This window comes from Haliaeetus leucocephalus, unplaced genomic scaffold (genome assembly GCF_000737465.1).
Source record: "Haliaeetus leucocephalus isolate CR32 unplaced genomic scaffold, Haliaeetus_leucocephalus-4.0 Scaffold140, whole genome shotgun sequence".
Taxonomy (NCBI): Eukaryota; Metazoa; Chordata; class Aves; order Accipitriformes; family Accipitridae; genus Haliaeetus; species Haliaeetus leucocephalus.
This window is the reverse complement of record NW_010972576.1, coordinates 7,380,964-7,398,495: the sequence shown is the minus strand read 5'-3', so window position 1 is coordinate 7,398,495 and position 17,532 is coordinate 7,380,964. Positions and strand designations below refer to the sequence as shown.

At 43.2% G+C, this 17,532-nt stretch overlaps 1 protein-coding gene across 1 annotated transcript; it reads right to left on the bottom strand.

Moving 5' to 3' along the window:
• Positions 1 to 2,070: 2,070 nt before the first annotated feature.
• Positions 2,071 to 17,247, bottom strand: REST (RE1-silencing transcription factor). Its single transcript, XM_010586148.1, has 3 exons — positions 16,292 to 17,247; positions 10,658 to 10,741; positions 2,071 to 7,565 (listed from the first exon to the last, which is right to left on the bottom strand). Exons 1-3 carry the CDS (start codon positions 17,190 to 17,192, stop codon positions 5,863 to 5,865), a joined length of 2,688 nt encoding a protein of 895 aa, XP_010584450.1. The 5' UTR covers positions 17,193 to 17,247; the 3' UTR covers positions 2,071 to 5,862.
• Positions 17,248 to 17,532: the final 285 nt, after the last annotated feature.

The following is a 17,532-nucleotide window of genomic DNA, read 5'->3' as shown; positions in this document are numbered from 1 at the left end:
CCTCACCTCCAGCATAGCCTCTGCTGCAGATGACAGCAGTTTGAGTGCTCTGACCAATACAGGGCTAAAGGAAGCCAAGAATGACTCCTTCGACCAGCCCGTGGACAAGGGACAGGTTCAGCCACCTGGTTTGAGCCCGAGGCTGTCAGAGCACTGCCACCACATTGCCTTGCTGCAGGTTTGGGGTGTCCAGCAAAGGAGGGAGATGCAGGGAACTCGATTTACCAAGCTTAAAAATACAGGCTGGCCAAGGGAAGGATTTTACCCTTTTAGAATTGCCTTTTCCGATGTATAGGTTATACTGTACATGAACAAGGTAAAGCCACTTGCATCAGCGTGGCTAAGCTTTAAAAACCAAAACCCAAACACCAAAGTCAGGAACCTAGCATTTTGGCTCCTGCAAAGCATCAGCAAAGCCTGACTAAGGCAGCTGAGTTAAGACATGAGCTTGTTCTGTCCCCATAGAAGCCAGCAGTAAGCTAAGCCATCCCCCACTTGAACTAACTCACCTTCTGGGCAGCTCAGTGTGTGGGCAGCAGCTCATGCCGGCCTGCAAGGTACCACAGAGTCATGCACTTGTGCTCAGCTACCCAGTTCTGTAGCATAAAGCAGCATCTAAGCATGCTTTCAGCTTAGCAGGTTTTATTCTGGTTTTCTATCAGGAAAAAACTAGCAGGTTTTCTACCACGGTGCAAGGAGCTAGTCAAAGATAAGGATGACCTGACTGCAGGTTTAAAGGAAAATGGTTTCTCAGGTTGCCAACCCACTTGTGGTCTTCTTGTTTCAGCTAGTTTGTTCCCAGAACACCTTCCTGGGGGTGGGGGGCAGCACCAGCTGGTGGTACAAAGGGCAGGGCCTCCTCTATCGATCCAGTTTGAAAGCATTAACTCACACAGCACAGGCAGAGGCGCAGAAGTACCCAGACCCTGCCTGCGTCTCTTTGCCACGCTCTCAGAGCACCTCCCTTGCAGTCCGTGGGCAGGCTCAGGTTCCCTGCCCTTACACTGGCTTTACCATAAACTGCATATGCGCCATCTGCAAGACTTCAAGGGGAGCAAACCAAAACCTGCCCCTTACCCAGGTGATGACAGGCCCTCCAAGGCTATGTCCCATGATGGCAGCGCACTCTGATCTTTGCTGCTTGACAACTAACTGCATGGCTCAAAACCCCAAATTCCCATTGACAGACTAAGATGACTCTGGCAGGGGGCATTGCTTATGAGAAAACATCTAATCAGAGAAGACAAAAGCTCAGTTCTTAAACTTCTAGGAACGTCCCAAATTGTTGAAAGCTGCCACAGCTGCCTATAAAACTATCCCCACAAGTTCATTAACTGTCATTTGCCTTGGTCCCTTGGCAAACAGGAATTGTTCTGTGTTAGTAGGAGGTAAGAATGACCAAGCCCTACAAGGCAAGTTAGAATCATGGGCTAATCCAGCTGAGGTTTTGTAAAAAGCCCAGGCTGGCAGAGAGATGAAAAGTCACCCTTGCAGGCTATACAGGGCTGGACAGCTCTCAAGACATTTTCAGTATCTATATAGACAGTATTGTAGCCATAGGGATGATGGGTGACAATTTTTATAGCTATGTTAATTCCCCAAATGAGACAGCACCAGAGACCCTTTTGGAATGCAGGAGGAACTGCCACCTGCATTACCTCTGAAGCTCAAATTTAAATTCCGCAGCTTCCATCAAGTTGCATTTCTTCTCACCTGGCAGGGAATATGCCTTTCATGCCCATCGGGCCTGTCCTTCTAAGTCACAAACAGGTCCAGCATTAAGTTTGAGCCTCATCCATATGCATGCATCTCCCACCCTGTGCCCTGCCCTCACCGAAGCAGGCGGGGAAAGGAATACAGTACCGTTGAGATGGAAAAAGAACCTATTTCTGGAGCCATTGTCCCTGTCTGCAGTCAAGTCTGCGTGCGCCCGCACATGGCATCCGTGTACCTGCTCCCCCGGACCGTGCTGGCTTGAGGTTTTGAAGAGCTCTGTCAACAATGCTTGCACTGCTCCTGCCTTTAGTTAAAAATGGCTTTCATAGCCATTAATAAGTGGGAGATAGAAGCTGCAAGTTCCTTAATAAAGTTTATTTAATCATAACTATGCTTAGGAAAATACACTTGTAAGGGTTAATATAATGCAATTTAGTTTAACTTTATACTACATTTTGGACCAAAGACTTCTTGTACATGTTTTAGGTAAAAACAGGATGTATGATCTGGTTTGTTTTACATCTATTACAAACGTAGAAAAGTCTGTCATGCACTACAGTAGAGAGAGCATGAAAAAAAATTACCTTTGGTTTAATTCAGAGAATACAAGTATTGCACTGTAAAAGCATCAAACATGGTGCAACTAAACATCATAAACATGTTTCCATGCCAGCTTACAAAAGTTTGTTAGCTAGTGTAATTTTAGAGGGGGAAAATATATATACACATGAAACAATTCCATTAGCTATTTGGATTCTGTTAATATTGTATGCACACCACATATCTACACAACTGACATTCAAGAAAACTCTTGAATTTGATTTAATACCTTTCAGCTACATTAAATCTGTTGAAATCAATTAAATTTGTTGAAATCAGTGATGTTACCATATCTTAACTGGCCTGTCAGTTGTTAAACATTCTTCTTTAAACAACTAAAGTTCCAGCCTAGACCATCAAAATCCAGAAATAGCAATTACATGGTATCGTGGATTATTAATGCCTAGCTACCCACTTCTAGACCATGTCTCAGGGCAGTTACTTTGAGTGTATAGATTCATACAGCAAAAGCCCAAAACACCACATTGCTCAACCAAGGGCTGGCAGTGTAGGGGTAGCAGTGTGCTAATCCTTCCAACCACATATTGGAGGTTGAACATTCGTACAAGTATTATTGCCAAGAAACTACAAAAATGCTAGCATTGGCAAAACCAACACAAAATAATTTAAGAATATTGAAAAAGAAAAAAAAAGGCATTGTTTAAAGGGAGATACAGCAATGTAAGACCACCGTGTATGGTGGGTTACCTGACCTGCACCCCAGCTCAAATACTCAGTATTAGCAATGTCTAACATTTCAGGTACACATAATGCATTACATCCTTGCTGCTTTACCATAACATACTCCCAAACCTTGGTCTTAACCAAGCAGAGAATTCCAACACAGTTCTGCACCAACATTAGGTATTTCAGGACATTGTTGATGGGTCTCAGATAGAAAGAATCAACTTTTCTTCTTCTTAATATGTTAATAATTTATTTTCAGTTTCTAATCTTGTGGTAAGAAACACTGCCAAACAGGAGCCGACTGTCGTCTTCAAACAGTTCTTGTCAGATCAAGCATTGAAACCTTGACCACTTCACAGAAATGTGCAGCAGAATATCCCAGAGAACCACATCTTTGTTTTTAATCTCATAGAGAGACATTTAAAGTCAGTCAACACCATTATTTTCATTTAAAAACAACGAGGAAAAAATTATCAGGCCAGTCCACAAGTTTATTTGAACATAGCTAAAGTTCTTGCAGTCTCTCACAAGATGGCAAAGGCTTTTCGCAAGGATATGGAGAGAGAGCTATAAAACCTCTACACAGTACTGGAATTCCCAGCTCACATCGCTCACAAATGGTGGCAACATTTATATAAAGGAAATACTATTATGAAGAAAAAAATACATCTAAGACTATTACAACTGGTTGTTTAGGAAAACAATTCAACTAGGTTTATTTTCTTAACGTTTAACATAAATATAGTTGCAACTTGATCTTCAGTTGACAATGATTGTCGCAGCCAAGGTAAGGATTGAACACTATCTAAGCAAACAAAAACTCACTATACATTATACAATTTATTTCTGCCACGAGGGATGCCTTCCCTCTCAAATCTTTGGCCTCCTATTACCAATCTCTCCCAAAAGCAGAAGCAATGTAGCATTGTTGCTCTCTATTCATTCAAGGCAGTGGGTTTGTTTGGAGGGGAAGATGCTGTGGGGACATGCAGAGAAGAATAGGGTTTATTCCTGAGCTTACAGTGAGAGTATTTGCCATGAAGTACTCTGACAAATACCATCTGAGCTCCTCAACTCCACTCTCGAAATAACACCTGCCTCCAAATTTGCTTCTTTGGAGTTGACAACCAGAGAAGCTAAGCTGCCCGCAACTGCTCCCACAGGAAAGGCAGCTAATGACAGTCGGAAGAGTGCACAGAAGGGACTGGAGGGTTTTGCTTTTTCCCTGCTGGTTTGGAGGTTGTTTACATTTTGCCACTGGTTGGCTATAAGCAGTATCCCTCCCCTGTTTGTGTGTGCCAGAAATTTATTCTGTTTAGCATTAAAAACTCCTGGTATGACATGTAGACCCAAGATGACAATCTGATCACTTATGAGTTTCTCTCTGCACGGAAGCAGGATGATTTTATTAAATGCAACTTGAATGAATAAGGAGCAGGAATTCCTACAGTTTTTAATGCCAGGTTTGTTGCTTACCAGTTGATTTACCTTTATTTGTTTTCTTGGTGTGCAAGATGTTGAACCATACTTATATCACTGCTACTATTTTATTTTTTTTAAGCTTGTGAAGTTTGACTGCTGTCCACCACACAAATGAAGAGGCAGGAAAAAAAAAAAATCACCATCACAGCTGGACTTGCAGAATCTGCAGACCATTTCCACTGAAAGTGAGCATTTTCCTGTCTGGTGATCCCAAATTATAAATTAGTATTTATTACTCTGTATGTGTATTCAAAATATCAGAAGTGGCATTTCCATGATAAAACAAATCCTATAAAATAGTGTTTTGAAATTGCATTGGTATCCTTTTGCTCAAGAACTATACAATTTTAAAGCCAGTCAAAAATATCTAGCCAAGCAGTTCATAATTTCAGCTTCATGCACAACTAATAATATCCCAGGAAAACAAGAAAAATCTGCAGTAAAAAGCATCAGAGAAAACTGTCCCATGGTAAGCAACGAATCTGAACCTTTCCAAATAAAAAAAATCTTACACAAACAAAACCAAACATGCATATATAAAGTGTACATGTACTGCACAAGCGCTATTCCTAAAGGATTAAACTGCATAGGTAAAAATCAAAAACAATGTGCAATATTTTAAGCCCTTAAAGCACAATAAAAAAAAAAAAAAGGCAGAAATTAAAAGTAACAGACTTGCTCCCCCTCAACAAAACCAATTATATATCATAGTCATTAAGATATTAACCAAGACAGAGGTTCTCCAATCAAAAGTTGGAAGGACTACTCCCAAATTTTGGCTCACCATTCACACTTAGGGGATCTGAAATGTACGTTCACAATTATAATTATCTTAAACAGTTATGTTCATCACTAGCCAACTTTGACTTCTTTTACAAAGTGCTCTTTATGTAATAGAAGCTATCTTCCTGGTAGAAAAACCATCAAGTAGCTTAACACTTGGAACATCAAGAAGAACTAAAAAAAAAAGGGGGAAGGGAAGAGGGGAGGGAGAGAAGGAGTTGGCTGCTAGAACAAAAAGCAACTAATGCCAATGGCTCTATAAACATCCAACTTGTGTATTGTTAACTACAGTCTTCTTCCTAAAACTCAATTTATAAAAGAATCGCATAAGCTAAGAGACTAGAAGCTTACACTGACTTTACAACCTCATACACCCTACCTGCCTTCTCTAATGAAGAGATCCAATAGTTAATGAGTTCACCATTACACAAAAAGTTGTCAAAAATATTTTCAACTTAAAAAAAAACTAAACCAAAAAACAAACCAATGCAGACACTAAAGCAAACCGTGCTTAAAAAAAAATAAATCTACAATATCTGTACATAAGCTGTATAAGATCTTACAAAAGATGATTCCCCCAAACCACAGCTATTTCTACTCCTGCCCTTTTGTTGCCTTCTCAAGATAATACACATTGACTAAGTGGCGATTGAGGTGCTTGCTATATTCACCTTCCTTTTTAAATGAGCGGTCACAAAAAATGCACACATAGTTCTCCCTGGCCACTGTGGTGTCTGCAGCTCCTTGTGATGCCTTTGGACTTGTTTCCTCTTGTACGGAGCGAGCACCATTTAACCCCGAGTCATCACTTCCTTCTGATATGTTGTCACTTATGTCGCTGCCTTCGTGGCTGTGGATGCCCTCATCCTCATCCATTTCCTGAGATTCATTCACTGCTGTATTATTCGGAGATGATAAGGCCAGAGCTACTTCAGGGCTCTGCGTACACCCTTCTGGGGGCACAGGTGCCGGCACGGCATCTTCTGTTGGCTCTGGTGCTGGCAGGCATGTCTTGGTCAGGTCCATCAGGTCTGAGTTACTCACAGTTTCGGCCACAAAAGTTTCCTCTGGCTCCTTCTCAGGCGCCAGATCTGGTACCACATCCATGGGCACATCCAAGCTTTTTTCAGAAGACGCTGCATGGGAAGATTCCTCAGAACAAGTGTCTTCCCCTCTGTCTGCCTTTCTCTCCTCCTCTTTTTCACCAACAGTGTCTTTGCTCTCTCCTGCTGCAGCAAGCATTTCTTGGTCCTCTACCTTATCTTCTGTGTTTGCATCCTGAGCTGGCAGACAAAGCTGCCCTGGGTCTTGCACGCAGCTTCCTTTGGGATCAGTGCTCTCCCCCTTCAGAGCATGACCAATATCATTGTTTAATGCTGCTGTGTCAGTGGGATCTTGCTCCTTCTGGTCGCTGCCCTCAGTGTCAGGCTTCATGCATCCATCTTCTTCCATGACATGACACTCATCTGGCATCTCCTCTTCCTCAATCTTCTCCCGATCGAGTTTACCGCTTTTCTTACCATGCTTATTTTTCAGAGCTTTCTTTTTTCTGTTTTTCTTGAGGCAAGAATTTTGCTTTTTAGGGTCCTCCTCTGGTACAATGTCACTTTTCTGAGCTTCCTGGCAGTCTCTGGGTTTAGCTTCCACTTTCTTTTTCTTTTTTATTACTGCTGAGGTATCATTTACAGGCTCTTGCTTTGAGGAAGTTACCTCAGCCTCTGCCTTTCTTTTGATCTTCTTTGTTTTACATGTTTTCTCAGTATTTTTCTCAGTTTTAATATCCACCTCCTTGTTTTCTGAAGCCGATTTCCGACTTCTGGTTGTCACCTGGCCTGCAGAAACATTGCTCGTCGGTTTCTTTTCCTTGGCCAAATTATCTTTTTTCTCCACTTTCACAATTTTCTCAGTTTTCTTTGCAGCTGAATCCCCTTTCATTTGTTCCTTCTCTGCTTTGTCATTAATGCTCTCAGAAAAGTCAGCTTCGCTCTTTTTAGTCCGTAGCTTCACCTTTGAAACATCCATGGTGATGTCAGAACAATCTGGATGCCTCGATTTGATGTGATACTGCAGGTTACATTTTTTAGATGCTGCATAATCACAAACAGGACAGAGAAACTGGCGCGGATTGACGTGGAGCTCAACGTGCTTTTTGAAATTGCTGCGGTCAGCTGTTTTGTAATCACAGTGTGGGCAAGTCAGAGGCTTCGGCCCATTGTGAACCTGCCTTGCGTGACGAGTTACTTCATGCTGGTTTGAGGCCACATAGCTGCACTGATCACATTTGAATGGCTTCTCACCTAAGGAAGGAAGGGTGGAAGGGAATGATGGTGATTATTAAGCATGGGGGTGGAGGGGCAATCAGTTCCCGCTAATATAGATACAGAAATATGAAACTCAAAAAGGGAAAAAAAAATTATCCATGCACCTTTAAAATTAAGTGGAGTCAACATAAGAAATCCACAAGTCACAAACACATTCACAAGACACCAAGAACAAAATACAAAAAAGAGAGAAGGGATGAGGGTTGGGAAGAAGGGGATCCAAAACCAAACAAGCAGTAAAGTCACAGGTTCTGGCTATGCATACATACCGGCAGAGATCTCTCTACAGTAATATTAGCAAATGGAATCCATACCCAACTGGTCCATTGAATGCATTGTAGAAAAATGGAAATGTAACATTTGATGAATAGCAGTTTCACACAAACGTTTCAAAAAAGTCCAACTTTACACAGATTTAGCATACTTCATGTTTGCATTGAAAAAGAAACGAGGGAAAAGAAGCTAGCAAAAAACAAAGCACGTGAAAAGGGCACACTGCTCAGATGATCTTTACCTCTGATAATTCAGTTCGCTGTTAAGGTGTCTCAAACACGTGACACACTGGCTGCAGGCTACTCTTGGCAAGCCAACCAGATGCAGTCCAAAGCCATCATGTTACTACTGAAACCTGCATTTACAGTTGTGCAAGCAGTCTTGCAGAAATGTTCCTGAAATGTTCTGCTTAGTGCATGCCCCTGCAGCAGAAGTGGCTTTCCACTTACACATCAAAGCAAATAGGAAAAACACTTCTAGTGCAACAACTCAAGTTCAGAAATACATTGAGAACATCTGTGCATGTGCATTCAGCTGAGGAATTTGGGATGCTCTTGAGCTCTGAACCGGCATCTCAAAACTGACCTGCAGAACTAATGTGTGCCACTTCTCAAGTATGCTGAAAATCCACTCCAGCCCCTCCTGCTCATGGTACAACAGTACTTCTCCCACCCCTGCAACCCACTGCCCCGACACTGCCCCTACTCATGCTGCTCCTCTGCAGCACAACTCAGGAAACCTGCAGCCTGCAGCAAAGATGAAGCCACTGTGACTATGGTGTCTGTGTGTTAGCCACATGGCTGATTTGCAATGTCCTCGTAAACTCTATAAAAGACTGTGCTGCCTCCCTGGCAGGAAGGATGGGGACACTTTTTTAAGAGTCTAGATCATTTCACATCTGCCTGCAGCATCTCTTCGTTATTTAAAGAAGGGTTACTTTGATTCCCTATCATCTTCAGCCTATCTTCCTTCCTTCCTTTTTCCCCCCACTTCCTGGTGACATTTTCCACAAGTTTAAGCCTGATGTGCTTCACTGCTCATCCTTGCCACAAGTATGGACATTTATCGCCTACGCTTCAAGGAACAGTTTCCATGTTACAGAGTGAGGACAAGAACAGACTCTCTCTTACATGCACATGAATGAGCTGGTCTAACTGCACAGAGGGCTCAGAAGTAGCTGCAACAGGATAACTCAAAGAGCTTGTGTCCATCACCTCTACTAAATCCAGGGGTTTTGTTGCACAAGTGGAAAGGATGTGTACCAAGATGGCTAAGAATACAGCTGTGAAGTAGGCTCTAAACCACTGTGGTTCACTGTCTGACATTTGAAGAAAGCTCTAGCACCCATTTGCCTTAAAAGGCCAGCCTGTGAACTGCAGGAGTCCAGAAGTTGCCACAGAAAAGGTTCAGCTGCCTGGGCAATGCGGCACAACATGCAATACAAGTTATGAGAGCTATTAATAAAACACTCCTGATAGCAAGAGTCTCATGTGCCCTCCCACTTCTGTCAGCACAGCTCACACCCTCCCTCCCAGACTTTTGAGTCAAGGGCCAAGGGCAGATCCCACTCCTCATCTCCTTTGGATTTGAGACTTCCTTGCACAGACAAGGGGAGAATAAAATGTTCATGAAATGGTTTCCAGGCTCAGTATTGACTAAATCATTTGCAAATTTGCATTTAGACCAGGGGTTCAGACAAAAATGATTTTTGTTTCTGGAAGCAGAATACTTCATTCACAAAATTCTCAGACCAAAATACTGGCATGTCATTTTAAAGCTGGCTATTTTTAATGGGTCCAACCCCCTGCCCTCTACTACAGTTAAAATCACCTGCCTTCTGGTTTCAATTAAAAGCTTCATCTATTGAAATTGAAACAAGTACTGTTCAGGAGACCTTCAGTATTGTTTGCTAGGATTAGGAATTCACCTAGGTCTGGTCAATTGAGATATCAGCAAACCAAAAGCACAGGCTGAGATGTACCTGAACTACCCTACGAGGGTCACAAAGGGCAACTGGTGCTTGTGTCTAGCATGCCTATGCTATTATAACTCACAAAAATGCTATTAATTCATTCAAAAAAAGAGATTTGCAAGACAGCAAGAGCCGATGTTTATAACACCACAGCTTATGACCAGTAGTGGGAAATAAAGGCTAGTGAAAATTGCTAGTTTGGCTTTTAGTGCCACAAGACTGAGTCACTTGTAACCACCCTCTGAGTTTGCTTTTTTCTCCTCTGTGTGTCTCCTTGCCATAAGCAGACACTATTTTATACCTTTCCGTAATACTAAGCAAAAGCCAAAGGTTCCCTAGGAACCCCTGGATGAGATGAAATTGCAGACACCACAGAGGAGACTCTCAGCTGCTCAAAATTTTCCCAGCTTCATTGATTTGAACTGAGTTATGGCAGCAGATGGAAGACAAGAATCTGTTCCTGTATCATCACAATGTTGTATTTGCTACTAGATTACTAGGACTACTAGAGCAGCCCCATGAACCTCAGAATACACCCTGGAAATTAAAAGGGAGAGAAAAGATATATTCCCCTGTTATCACCTTTATTAATGACACTCAGCATTTCCTTAGCAGGTAAAGACAACCTTCCCTGTTAAAATAGGAGCTAAAGCTCAGGCAGTACTGGAGAGATGACATCTCACACAGAACTGGGCAGCTTGCTCTAGGTGGCCCTGCTTGAGCAGGGGGGCTGAACCACATGACCATCAGAGGTCCCTTCCGACTTCAACCGTGCTGTGACAACCCCTTTTCCTGAGTCATGCTGCTGCCGCCCCTTACCAACCTGAGTGGGTGCGCATGTGCCTGGTTAAATGGGTCTTCTGAGAGCTGGAATAAGGACACATCGCACATTGATAGGGTCGCTCTCCTGCAAAAACAAACAACGAATTAGTTACTGAAACACAGCTGATTCCCAAACTTGGTGACCGAGCCACACACATGAGGCTGTCACAGATCCCCAAGTTGTATCTGACGGCACATTACCTCAGCAAAGGGACACAGTGGGAAGCATATGCTAGACCAGTGCAACGTGTCATGCCTTATGAACGAGGGTAGTGAAGGGGCGGAATGTGAGAGAGGCACATCCTCATGTCCATCTGGGGTCAGATGGTAACCTCAGGCAAAAGGTGATGAGGAAAGCCACCTTTAAGAAGCCCTAAGCCACCAGAGCTGACTTCCCTACAGTATTTTCTCCCAGCACTCAGAAGATGCACAAAAGATACAGACCCTGTAAGAAACGAGGTATGTTCTTGCTTCACATACACCTTACCTGAAACCTCTGTATTTAATTTGGATTAAGATGGGGAGCAACCATCCATTCAGCGTGGATTTGCCAGAACATAAACACAGATAGAGATTGGGTCTTTACTTCTGAAGTTTTATTGGCAGAGTGAAATTAGCTTGGACCATGGAAAAGCATGATGCCCTGCTCAGTGAAACTATGCTGCTAGCAAAAGCTCAAGGGTAGCAGCAACATTTATTTTGAAGACTCAAATTCCACTGCCTTGCAGAGTCATTGTTTCTGGAGAACTAATGGAAACTAACCTGTCATAAATTAGGTCTCCACAAGGGACAGCTAGCTTGTGTAATCATCAATACAAAGATACCTGAAAATTCTTTTCAAGTGAAGGCAAGCCCCAAATAAAGACCGACAGTTTTAGAATTAACATCTGTTAGGCAGGTCCAGATAAGTACCTGGGGTGTTTGCCCCAAACTCCTAGCACAGCTGAGTGATCTAGGTGGCCTTGTCTCCACTACAAGTTGTAACACTTTTTAGTCTCAGGTGGATACCCCCAACAGAAGAAGGGAGTGAAGTTGGGAAGGGAAAAGTAAGTTACTTGATTGTAATATTTATACAAGTCATAGCCGGAATTACATTACAGCATCTCGCTACATCACTCGAAGCATACAACCAATGTGCTCTCCAAATCACTGAGACCTGGATGTCAGCAAAAGCCCTGCATACAGGCTATCTGTTCACTTTCAGAGGCATAGCTCTATCTGCAGCAGCAAGGCTCCACTGCTGGCCTTTGCCAAAACAGCAGTAGAAGCAGTCTTTGTAATGCAGACTAATCCCACATTTCTTCCTCCCATCAAACATTCAGACTATCGTTCTCGATTAGATCAGCAGTTTAAAGGTAAATTCACCCTAACAACCATCACCCCCCTCCCTTTCCAGTTAAAACAAGGTAGGAGATTGGTGCAATACACACAGTAAGATTAAGTCATGTACAAGGGAGGGTAGTCCTTTTGTTATAAAGAAATTGGACTCCTTACAATCTGAAAATATGTGGCCAAAGGTCCTGGAATATTCAGTCATGTCTTCGTCCCATTACCTGAAATTCCATCTATTTAAAGTTACCTACAACGTCAAGAATATGGAAAAGGATTTCTTTCAGGTATTTTATATAGGGCACAGCAACAAAACATACTAGGTTTAAAGTACGATGAACGCAACTAATTTAAAATGTGTTATTGCCACTTGAGAACTAAATGCATGGCTACATTGTAAGGGCTGTTTTATAAAATGCTATTCCCCAAAGGATTTTTATTGTAGTTTTACAAACTCATTATATGCAAACAAGCCACCAAAAAAACATCTCCACAAGACACTTAAAGAATAAGCCCCAACCTAGCAAAAGCTTAAGCAGGCACTTAGCTCTATGCAAATGAACAGGCAGACTGACATCAGTGAACAAGTTTAAGGTCATCTCTCTATAAAGCTTTTCTTGTAATGCCGTTAAAAGTTCTGTCTGCTTGAAACAAAACTGCTTCCATCAAACTTCCAACACAGTGGCAAGCAAGAAAGAGCCCCTATGATAACCAAAATAAAAAAAAAAGACAGGCCAAAGCTAGGCACTGAACACTGCGACTGCCTGAAATAGATATGTTATTTATATAGCCCTGCAGATGATTTTCAATTAAGTTTTCTGGAAACTGCTTCTAACAAGTAAAATGGAAAAAATTGAGAACAATGCTGCACTGTCTCGCACATACTACAGTTCCAGGATCAGCAGTGTGGATAGTTGATGGGGTAAATCAAGTCAAAACTTGGTCTAACAGGTCTAATGAGCACAAACGAGCCCAGGTAGATCTGTCCCTGACACAAAGGGTCCTTTCTGCCCCATCAGCAGAGGAAAGGATGGCCCTGAACATCTCCAGCCACCCGGTCCTGAGCAGCAGACAGGCTCTTCCACATGTAGCTTTCCCAGCTGACAAGCTTATGACCCTCTGCAGGGTTCTTAAAACACCCTTCTGCCCAAGGTTCCCCATATTTGTCAGCAGCCTGCCACACAAGCACTGTCACAAGCTGCAAGGTATCTTCCAGTACAGGGCAGGTTCATGGACACCTGCTTTCCAACATGGATGCAAGCAACAGACAAGCAGATAACCTCTGCCTGCCTCCCCGTGGCCCCCAAACATGCAGAGGATAGGTGTTTCTCCCACCATGTAAGGTACCAGTATGCAGCCTCCTTCCCTGCTCCTGGCCATGTGCTTTGGCATTTGTATGTGTCCTTAGTAAGTCGATTCAGTTCACTAACCAGCAGAAAACCAACCTGGGAAAGAGGAAAGGAATATTTTACTGCCATTTTAGTGAGCTGAATCAACCAGTTCCAGGATACGGGCAGAAAACGGAGACTGCCTTTCTCCAGCAACAGCAGCAGAGCATTTGCTCCTGTGAAACCACACTCTGTACAGAGTCAGTGTTTCAGAAGACTGCATGGCTCAAACAAAGCAGAATCCAGTTATCTGCAAGGAGGCATTTTCCCCCATGGAAAAAAGTCAGGTGAAGTACAAAAAAATGGGAGAGAAAGAAAAGTGTCTGTCCAAAATTATTTAACCTATTAGCAATCAGGAAACCAAAGAAACAAACAATTCCAACTTTCTTCCAACATTCTGAACCCATAAAACAGGAAGAACATGAAGCACATATGTATCTCACCTTTTCTCCAACAAATATTTTTCTTAAGTTTTAAATGAAAACTATAATCCAAAAATATTTTAGTCTCCTTCAGACAGTTTTTATTAAATTCAATTCTGTTATGTTAACAGTCTGTAAATACTTTTGACTATAAAACATCTGTGGGTGTTTTTTTGGTTTTTTGGGGGGTTGTTTGTTTGCAGTTTTTTTTGTGCTTTGTGGTTTTGTTTCTGTTTTTTTAAGGCAATCGATTACACATTAATAGCAGCAGAAAGTTTTAGCCTGGTGTATAAATGCAGCTGCTGGTAGCTTATTCATTCTTCTAATACTCTTCCTTTAGCTTCAACACTCTCCCCCACAAAATCAATGTTACTGGAAATGAGGCACATTCCTAAATCATGTCTACTAACATATTTGAAAGATTTTTACCAAGTGAGAACTGGCTGAAAGATCTTAACTTTTTAGTTAAGAGCTAGCAAAGAAACAACTACCAGGGTGGACTAAAAAATGCTGAAATGATAACCACTCATTTCAGCTTAATTAAAATAATGAAAAGACATGGCAAACCAAAGAACCAGAAACCTTGACTGCACCACTATTTTTAAAGCAGAAAAGAGGAACTGGACAATATCCTACATAGTTTAACATGCTTGATTTTTTTTTTTTTTTTTTTAGTTTGAGTTTTAGTACAGTTCACTGGTAAATTGGTCAAATGCAGCGCTAACAGAGCGCTTCCTCAGCAAACATGCTTTCATGGTTAGTTCCTGTAAACTCAACAAGAGCTTTCAGAGATCAGAGGGGGGACCTAATGTCATGTACAAACACAAGCAAGGATGAATTTAAAGTTGAGACAAATGTAAAACAGACAGGCACCACAGCATAGGCTCACATTTGTCCATGAGTTCCCCGGATGTTTTATTTAGTTTTTTCTCCTATTATTTTGACATTTTTTACCTGGCCTATTTCCTGTTATGTCACACAATACACACAAAGAAAACAAACTGGAGGATAAACGACACCATTTTCCTAACATCACTCACAATAACCTTTGTTTACTTGTTTAGGAAAAAAATATTTAGACAAGACTGATTTTTTAAACTGATGGTATCCTCTAAACAACAACACGTGGCTATTGTTAAAAGAAGAATATGTCTTAACGTACTAAAAAGCCCAGCAGACCCTCCCAACCCCATCAAAGCAGATACTAAAGCATGCTGACAAACACAAACTTCTGCACACTTGAGCTCAAGCCCAGCCCTGAGGCTGCCTGAGCCCAGCCCTCCGTTTCCAGACAGCTGCAGACAACTGAACTGAAGCCTCCAAACGATTCATGTCACTGCTGTGACAAAACATGACTTCAAAGGAGAAATTCCCCAGTGTTTTGCTCAGCCAGCACAGCCTACAATAAAGGCGAACCGAGTCAGGTCAGCACACTAGAGGATGGTTAGCAAGTCTGCCCTCTCCTCAGAAAGCCTTGACAAGGTGGAAATAAAAGCTTCTGAGAAGCTGCAAGAAAAGTCTGAACTGCCCTCCTGCTTTCACAAAAGGGATCAGGAGGCAAAGCAACTCTCCCTCACTGACCAAAGAGGTGAGGTGGCTACGCCGTCCCCTCCTAGGAAGGAGTCTTAAGTTTGGGTACGCTTCAGGACTCCCCAGGTGAGAGGCTGGGAAGGCTCTCTGATACAAAGCAAGGTATTTCCTAAATCACCTGTGGCCCCAGCTCACAGGATGGCAGCAACATGGAAGGTCGTCTGATTCCACTTGGTATAAACCAGAGTAGAAAGGGGCCTCATGCTTTTCCTTGAGACGATTACAAACGGAGGTTAGGAGAAGACAGGAAATCAGGCCAAAGACTCCCTCGAGGGCTTCCTATAGGCCGGCAGAAGTATGTGTCTACTTCTGGCTACTGCAAGGATGCAGACCTTAGAAAAAACGAGGCCCCTGTACATTAAGAGGAATTCATTCACTGGGAACACTACTCAACTCTTATGCTGACTTTGTAGATGCTGGAGGGCTCCTTTGCACGTGTGTATCAGCTCTTTCTTCTCTATAATTACAGTTTAGCCAAGTTTCAGCTCAGTCTGAAGGTACCACTTTCAAAACTACCTATGTGGCTTCGGCACCTTCTGTCAACCTGCTTGTTTTGTTTTTACAGTACATCAGGCATTCGAGTTGTAGAACCTGACAATCATCACAGACACACTTTGTCATGCCCTCTTCAAAAAACTGGCTGAAAATTACTGAACAGGAAGCTCTTCATCTCCTCTTGGGCCCCTGACATTGAAAGGTTTTCTCAGTCCTCTAGGACTGCAGACTGGAGCTCAAACCAAATCCACACTTCCATGAGGCTATAACCTGGTAGCAACAAGAGGAGAGAGCACAGAGCTTTACTGGGGTGGAACGAACTTTGCAAAGAGAAGACTCTCAGCTTGCTTCATTCATCACAGTTTCTCAGTACTTTTATCGTGCTGAAATCAAAAAAGACGAAGGACTTACCTGTGTGAGTTCGAATATGTTGAATATAATTGTTCTTCCTGTCTGAAAAATAGGAGCATTGTGAGCAGGTATACACTTTCCTGGGAAAATGATTTCTTAGGTGTTTCTTCCAGTGGTATTCACTGACAGTAGTATAAGTGCATATGGTACACTTGTAGACTCTCTCATTTTCCCCTGCTTTGTTGTGGTGCTTCAAGTGAGCCAGATAGTGATCATATCTGTTAGTGTTATAGCCACAACGATCACAACGGATTGGGCCCTTAGAGAAATCCACCTCTTCTGCAGTGCAAGAATCAGACTCCTTCACCTGGGCTTGCTTTTCTGCATTTTCTTCCACAAAGAATTTCTTAGCACTGTGAACCCTGATATGATGCACAAACTCCTCTTCAGACTCTGCCTCATACTGGCAAGGCTTACAACGAAACGGCTTGCTCTTCAAGTTCTTACACTTGTCCTCTGTGCTTTCTGGAGTACCCGGTGCTTCCAATGAGACATCTTTGTCCACACTGGGAGTCTTAGGAGGGGGGCAAGAAGCTGCACCTTGGGTTTCCACACTAGGAACTTCAAGAGAGCTTAATTCCACATTTTCAGGTGCCTCGCGGTCGCTCTCCGCAGCCTGGGTATCTTCCATGCCCTCTCCATCGCTGTCTGAGAAGTTGCTGTCCCCCACCGTTGTCAGTTCTGCCATTTGCCTCTCTTCTCCAACCAGGTAGTCGCAGCAGTTGCCATTGACTTCTCCTGTCAAGGCCACATTTGCCAACATAATAAGCTGAGGAGCTGCCAGCTCAGCTTTAGAAAGGTCGTGTAAGTCATACATGTCATTGGACAATGCCATACCAATATTAGCACCGCCAGGAAAGAGGCTGTTGCCACCAGACTGTCCCAGAACTTGAGTTGCCATGGCAGTGATTCTGTTGGAAGAGACAAGGAACACCTGTAAGAACACCTGGAGAAGCCTCCTCTGCTTCGTGCTGTCCAAGCAGCCCCTCCGGGTAACGCCAGAAGATTAAACCCCTTCGCCGAGGCACTGGGGCAGCGGGAAGCAGAGCCCGGGGCAAGGGCTTCCCCCCTACCACAGACTGCGCTCGGCCTCGGCGGGCGGGCGGGGGTCCCGTTCCTCTCCCGACAGGGCTGCTCGGTTCCGCCCTACGTGCGGCGCAGGATCCCGGCGTGCGGGGGCCGGGCCCGGGGCCACTGACAGCGGGGTCCCACGTCCCTGGTCCCGCAGGGCCCGGGCCGGG

Excerpts from the sequence above, each read along its gene's own strand:
- REST (XM_010586148.1), bottom strand. The coding sequence starts at position 17,192 with ATGGCAACTCAAGTTCTGGGACAGTCTGGTGGCAACAGCCTCTTTCCT. Across the intron at positions 10,742-16,291 it reads ACATATTCGAACTCACACAG|GAGAGCGACCCTATCAATGT; the intron begins GTAAGTCCTTCG and ends TTGTTTTTGCAG. Across the intron at positions 7,566-10,657 it reads GCACATGCGCACCCACTCAG|GTGAGAAGCCATTCAAATGT; the intron begins GTTGGTAAGGGG and ends TTCCTTCCTTAG.